The sequence below is a fragment of the Lynx canadensis genome, chromosome C2 (genome assembly GCF_007474595.2).
Source record: "Lynx canadensis isolate LIC74 chromosome C2, mLynCan4.pri.v2, whole genome shotgun sequence".
NCBI classification, from domain to species: Eukaryota; Metazoa; Chordata; class Mammalia; order Carnivora; family Felidae; genus Lynx; species Lynx canadensis.
In genome coordinates this window covers 154012569-154019843 of record NC_044311.2, presented here as the reverse complement: position 1 = coordinate 154019843, position 7275 = coordinate 154012569, and the positions used below count along the sequence as shown (strand labels likewise).

At 51.9% G+C, this 7275-nt stretch overlaps 1 protein-coding gene across 1 annotated transcript; it reads right to left on the bottom strand.

The window, feature by feature from the left end:
- Positions 1 to 4356: 4356 nt before the first annotated feature.
- Positions 4357 to 5049, bottom strand: LOC115522973 (uncharacterized protein DOCK8-AS1-like). Its single transcript, XM_030328510.1, has one exon. The coding sequence runs from the start codon at positions 5047 to 5049 to the stop codon at positions 4357 to 4359; it is 693 nt and encodes a 230-aa protein (XP_030184370.1).
- Positions 5050 to 7275: the final 2226 nt, after the last annotated feature.

Here is a 7275-nt window from a genome sequence, read left to right as displayed (position 1 = left end):
GCCTACAGGCGTCAAAGTAGAGCTGTGCCCACACCTTAATTTTGGACTTCCATCCTCCAGGACTGTGAGACCAGACATTTCTGTGGCTTTCAGTCATCCGGTTTGGGCATCCACAACACGCTGCTGCAGGCTCACTTTGGGCAACTGCTTGTTCCCTTGGTCAGAAAGGAGCGAGCCCTCCCACCGCGGCCACTGCTGACATTTCTTTTTTTTTTTTTTTTTTTATATTTAAAAAAATTTTTTTTTTCAACGTTTATTTATTTTTGGGACAGAGAGAGACAGAGCATGAACGGGGGAGGGGCGGAGAGAGAGGGAGACACAGAATCGGAAACAGGCTCCAGGCTCTAAGCCATCGGCCCAGAGCCTGACGCGGGGCTCGAACTCCCGGACCGCGAGATCGCGACCTGGCTGAAGTCGGACGCTTAACCGGCCGCGCCACCCAGGCGCCCTACACGGCTTTATTTGGGAGGCTCAAACACTTAAGACTTTAGGGGGTGGAAATCTGTTGACTGGAACTCTGGTAAATTGTTGCTCTAATTTCCTGGTTCCTTCCATCACACCCCTATTCTGGGATCCACCATTCGGAACGTATCACATTCATGAAGCTCTCTGGCCATCCTCCTCTCCCCACGTGATTCTTTTTCACATTTGTTAATATTTCAGAAAGAGATAAATTAAAACCACAAAGGATACGTACAAAAAAAAAAAGAGAGCTGTAAAATACCTGCTTTTGAATAAGAGATCTAAGGTCCATCCATTCTTTTTTTTTTTTTAATTTTTTTTTTCAACGTTTATTTATTTTTGGGACAGAGAGAGACAGAGCATGAACGGGGGAGGGGCAGAGAGAGAGGGAGACACAGAATCGAAAACAGGCTCCAGGCTCCGAGCCATCGGCCCAGAGCCCGACGCGGGGCTCGAACTCGCGGACCGCGAGATCGTGACCTGGCTGAAGTCGGACGCTTAACCGACTGCGCCACCCAGGCGCCCCTGCTGACATTTCTAACCCCAAGTGCCTCCTCACCCATCCCATCTATGTGTCACCCCAGCCCCTCCTTTAGAACGTGGCTCAAATGCCACCATAGAGAGAGATGCTCTTCTCAATCCTGCAAGAGAACATGGAGGAGAAACAGGCGATGAAATCAGATGCTGCCGCCGCCCCCCACCCCCACGGCCCTTGTTGCCTATTTAGCATAATTCAAGTGGGCGAAAAGTAGCCTCGGACGCTTTTATCTGTCTTGTGCCGGGGGTGGGGACGGGAAGACAATAACTTACAGAATGCTTTCATTTCAGGTCAGAGGTTGATTTTCAGGAGGCCAGGTGTTAACATTAAGTTGGAATACAAAAAAAGAATTCCATTGTTGGGAGAGGTTATGGAGAGGACACAACCTCTGGTAGACTGAGGGCTGGCCCGAGGCTCTTTTCCCCTCCACCTGCCCCGCCCCCCCAAGCACCTTCAACGATACAACCTGGAGAGAGTAAGGTGCAACTGAGACCATCTGGAGGGTACACGGAACTGGCTCTCTTCAAGGCCTCTCTATGAACTTTTAGGATTCTGGAAGACTGGGGGAGATGTGGTTCCATGCAGGGGAGGGCAAGCCTCCCATGTAAGTTGCCTTGTTTATTGCACGTGGGGCAGACCCAGCTGAAGCAGCTGGTCAGTTTCCTCAGCCTCCCCTTGTCAGGCCACGTGCAGGGTGTCACTTTCAAGTTTCACCCTTTAGAACTGGCAGAACTCCTGAGGGGGTTTTGAAATAACACAAGTTAAAACCTAAGTGTATTTGGTCAAGTTCCTGGTGTCTGCTTGATCAGGGTAGAGCACCCCCTTCCCTCTGATTCAATTTTGCCTCTTGACATCTTAATGGAACCGGAAGGCTCAGCTAGATTGCCATTTCCCCCCAAAAGACTTCTCCAAGGGTGAGAGTGAGTATTCTCTTTCTCTTCTGAATTTCCACATAGCCTAATGTGTACATATCTTAGAGCAGGCTTCGCTTGCTCCCTGCATTACAGATCTGCATTCCGCTTCACAGCTGTTTCCTGGGTGTGTACATGTGCCAGGCCTCGGGGACAGCCTCCTAAGCAGGAGACATAACGGCGCCTCCATTCACGGAGCTCACAGTTTTGTGGTATACGTGTGTTTTTATATTGAAATATGTTCTAGAAGTCTTTGTGGGAAGAGCTGCTCTGTTAAGCCTATTCTAGATCACTACTAACCTAGTCAATCTGGGGCAGGTGTGTTAGATAGACCGCCACAGACCCTTCATTGGCCTCCTGGGGGGTCAAATCCCAGGCATTTGCACTGGGGTCCTGCCTCCCAGAAGGACGTGCACTTGGGGTTAAATGCTCTGCAGTTGCCATCTTGAAATGTTCATTGCTTTGAACAATTATGTTGATTTGGCATTTATGCCTCCTGTGCTATCCTGCCACCTTCCCAGGAGGGGTTCTTGCCTACCCACTCCCTCACTCCCGTGGTGCCCTGGGTCTTGACCAGGCTCCTCCCCACCCCATCCTGCAGCCAGTGCCATCTGGGTAATGTGAGAAGAGGAGGTCTGGATGCTGTCACCCTCAGTGTGCCTGGTAGGGGCCTTGGGTGGGCACGCAGGGAGTGTTGAGGCTGCGCATGCACATTGCGTGGTATTTTAGGGGAGGGCCTAGCGGGGACTGCCCTTGCCGGGATTCATTCCACAGGTGACCTGACCGGGGCCAGACTCTCACCGCCCCTGATCCGGCTACAAGTGCTTCCCGGCTTGCAGACGGAAGCCCCTTGAGAATCTTCTATCTACTGTGCACCGGGGCAGTGGCCTGTGGGAAAGGCAGGACCCTGGTGGGGGCACAGTGCATTGGCCCAGTGGAGGGCGGTAGATGGGAGCTCCTGGGGCTGTGCTGAGTCACACGCCCTTGCCGGGGGACCATTCCCAGGCCCGAGGGAGCAAGGCATTAAATAGGAAATAAAAACCGCCACGGTCGTTGAGAGAGACTGAGAAACAAAGGGAAAAGTTTCATATTTTAGTCTCTAATAGCGATTCTTTCCCTTTTGAAAAAGGCACTCCCCGTTTTCATTTTGCACGGGATCCCAGCCCCAGCCATAGCCGTGCCATGATTTATTACAGGGACCACACAGGCTAAGGAGACGCACAACCACACGAGTTAGGAACCTTGGGAATGTTCGTTCTGCACGTGACAATAACCAGGCACAAGCAGCACCTCAGGTAAGTGGCCAAATGGTGCTCGGATGTCTGATCCCAGTGCCTGAGCGCCTGACTGTGAAGGCGGAGAGGAGCCTCACACATGGCCGCTGTGCAGTTAGCATTCTGTGCACTGAATGAATGGGTCGAGGAGCTGGACGTGGGAACAGAAATCACGCCCTCCCCTGCCCTCCCGGACTGCATTTAGGAGAGCCCGGTGAGCGAGCACCCCACGGGTGCAAAGCCGGAGGACACCCGGGGGCCGGGTAGGGCAGGGCTGGGCCTGCGGTCCTGAGTGGGCGGCAGCACGTGACCACCTGCAGCTGCAGAGCAATGGCGAGCGCGCAGCATCACTGGCTCAGCTGGCCCTTCCTCCCACACAGGGCCTGGCCATCTTGTGCCCAACTCTGGTAAAGCACCATTTTGTTTCTGCCTCACCATTTGCTTTTCCTGTTATTTTGCGAGCCGTTGTAGGTGTGCTTATCCCTCCTTTTGCATATGGAGGGAACCATGGGGCCCACTCGTTTCCCATGAGCCCACCCTCCTCCACCCCGGACGCTTCTCCTCCTCAGGCCTGATTGCCCTGTCCCTGAGCATTCTACCTTGGATCCGAAATTGGGGTGCATTCCAGCTTGTTTTGTTTGTTTTTTGCAAAGTGATGAAACATGGGTGCATGTCGCTTTTAAGGCTTTTATTTTAATATTGTGACTTCAAGAACCATACAGAACACTCAGGAAATATAATCATACTGGCTTTTCACAGTAACGTGGAAGGGGTTGTAGGTTTGGAATTACTCAAATTACCACCAATTTTAATCAGGCTTTTTTTTTTTTTTTTTTGCACCATCCAGAGAGCAAAATTAGAATTGCCTGTGTTTGTGTTCTACAATGTATTTGAGATAATTAAAAATTAGCCCGTGAAACCATCGAGATCATTATAGGAGCAGGAAGGATTTGGAGGCGGCCTTTTCCCTCCGGGCAAATGAACTGGACTTTTATGAGAGTAAATACGAAATCTGAATCCTGCTGCACATTTTACTGAAACTGCTAACATCTCATGGTCACCTCTGCCTAGCTGGCAGGCCTCCGGAATAGCCACCCCCGGCCGTGTCTTATTAGCAACCTGCAAGAAAATAACTAAAAATAATCGGCCGTTGAAATGATTATTTAAGCCTCTAAGAAACGCATCCTGATGACTGTGCGTGACTGTGTGGTGGCTGCGCTCTCGTCGCTCCTGCCTCTCCAGTCCGGCTCCACTTCTCCGCTGCTGCTTTAAGACTGCAGAGCGCCCCAGCGGCCAGAGGCAGGGGAGGGGGTCCCCGCTCGCCTCCGCGCCGCTCGCTCGCTCGCTCGCTCCGCGCCCGCCCGCCCGCCTCCCAGGCAGGGAAGGTTAGCGAGGGCTCACTGCGATTCGGGCCGCGGGAGAGGAAAGATGAGCCTGCCCGCCCGCCTGCTGCCTGGATGTGGAGGCTGAGGGCCGGCGCACGGGAGGCCGCTTGCTGCGCAGTCGGGGCGCCGGGTGCCCGGGATGAGCTCACGCCCGCGTCTGCGGCTCCGTCCACCTGCCGACCTGCCGGCGGCCCCCTGAGCTGACGGCGCACCTGGGCTGCAGCCCCGCCGGCCCGCTCTGGCCGCAGCGTTGGGCGCGGCGCCCGGGAGCAGGTGTGCAGGAGCGCAGCGCGCGGCGAGCGCAGCCCTCGCCCCGGAGCCCGGCCGCGCCGCGTGCCCGGGCGGCTCGGCAGCAGCGGCGGCGGCGGCGGGCGGGCGGCGGCGGCCCCCGGGCAGGTGGCGAGCGAGCGGAGCCGGGCGGAGCGCGGGGGGCGAGGCCGGCGCGTCGCTCGCGGGAGGCCGGGGAGCAGCAGGGGCATGTGGATACTGGCTCTCTCCTTGTTCCAGAGCTTCGCGAATGGTGAGCCTTTCGGTTTGTGGTCAATTTCCTTGCTTGTATTGACCGGAGCGTGGGGGGCATCGGATGCATGGGGGAAGTCTTTCCCTTCTCCTTCCCCCTATCTGTGCTTAAACTGTCATGCGTTTCTTTCTTTCTTTTTTTTTTTTAAATATTATTTTTATTTCTTTTGGGAGGAGAGGAGGCAATGTAGAGAGGCCGGGGGGGGGGTGGGTGGGGGGGATTGCTCTGTAATCATTTAAAGGAGCTTACCTAGCAAAGTGACAGCTGCGAGCTAACTCCAGGGCTAGATAGCTACCTCATTCAGAATAAACCAGGTTTGGCGAGAGGAGGAGAGAGGGGAGATCGCCACTTTGACACATTACAACCTCAAAGGGACATGACATTCCAAGTGTGGGCAGGTGGGGGGTCAATTAAGAGCGGCTGGCTTCGCATTCAGAGCTTTTTGAGCTTTGAAAACATGTGCTTTAAATCTGCTACAATTCGTCTCCGGCAGCACTGAAGCCTTTAAGAAAGATCTGTCCTTCCTCCCCCCTCCCCCCTCGGTAGTACATAGCCCTCACAGTCATTTATGTAAAATTATGCACTCCTCAGCATTACATCATCTGAGCTGTTGACAAATTTTTAAAAACACCTGTATAGTTGCACAAATGACATCAGCGAATATTGTAAAGAGGTTCCTTTCCTCGCGCCCATCAGTGTCACATTTTGAGATGCTTTCTTCCTGGGGATTCGAAAAGCTATTGCTCTTGCCTGAGTCAGACCCAATTAGTAAGTGTGCCTGCACCTCAGTTTGCCTGTCGCTGTGTAAATATGAACTTACATGTATGAATGGCTTCCTCTCACTTGGGAACTAAGGGAAACTGTCCTCATTTGGTATTGCCCGGGAGTAGTTACAGCTTCAATTCCCGTTCCAAATTTTGGGACACAGAGCTGCATCAAATGTATGACTTGCTGACAGTGAAAATTAAACCATTAAGCAGAATCCCCTGCCCAGGAGAGACAGAGGGTCGGGGTGGGGGTGAGGGGGTGGGAAGGAAGAAAGAAATCTCGCCCTTGTGAGAAAATACCAGAAGCCAAGGGGAGGCTCTCAGATTTTCTTGAAAGATGCGCACGGGTGCATTTTCTGTGCTGTCTAGATAGTGTCTAAATCATGCCACTGACAGGCCAGAGGAAACACAAGAAACTTTGTAAAATTAATAATAAAAAAAAAAAAGGCGACTGAGAACAGGTAGAGAAGAAGGCACTCCTGAAATTAACAGGGAAATGATGCTTTGCTCTCTAATATAACCTACAGCAAAGTGTGCACAACTTTCATTTGGAGGTTTCCCAGCAGGAGAGGATTGCAACAAGTTCTGACATGACCCCATCTTTCCCAGAGGGCACTCTCCCTCTCCTGCAGCCTCCTGGGAATTTACCTTGGGGGAGAGATCTGCTGTAGCTAATGTGTGCTGATGCATCAGGAAAGTCGGCCCTTTATGCTGCTCTGCTAATGTGAACCAGGAGAAGACGTAAAAATGCTCACATACATGTCCCTGTGCCTCAGAGCGTTGACGGCCTGTCTCACCTGTCAGGGCGTACCTCTCCGGACTCCTGGAAAAGGCCGGGATCATAGGATGAAATAAGGTTTCCATCCTGTGGGGAAATATGTGTTTCAGGATGACAGACGACTTTGTGCTTCTGAGTGTCAGTCTGTACCTGTTTTACGGTTTTACTGTTAGAGGTGACAGAAATAGTGTGGAAGAATTTCTGGAACAGTCTCTGATGCAGGGATGCTATACGTGCATATGACTTTTAAAAAAATCGATCTCCATACTGAAATGATAAGAAAATCATAGTGAGACAATTGTGGAAAACCTCAAATATGCTACAGGGAAAATCTGTGCAAAGAAATGCATGCACATTTTGAGCATTATCCTCTTACACCTTTTTCAAGACCTTTAGGGTTGATTGATGACCACCTTATTGGCTCTGTAATGAATGCAGGTAGATTTCACAATATAAGGATGCATATGCAAATGAATATTGGATGTGGCTGTATTACGTGGTCTGACGCTATCTATCAGAAGGCTGTGGAACTCTTATATAAAAACGGCCCTCTCTTTTTATGACCAAGCATTCAAAAAAAAAAAAAAAAAAGGCCTGACTGTAGAGCTTTGGGCTCCTTTATTCGGCGGCGGGGGGGAGG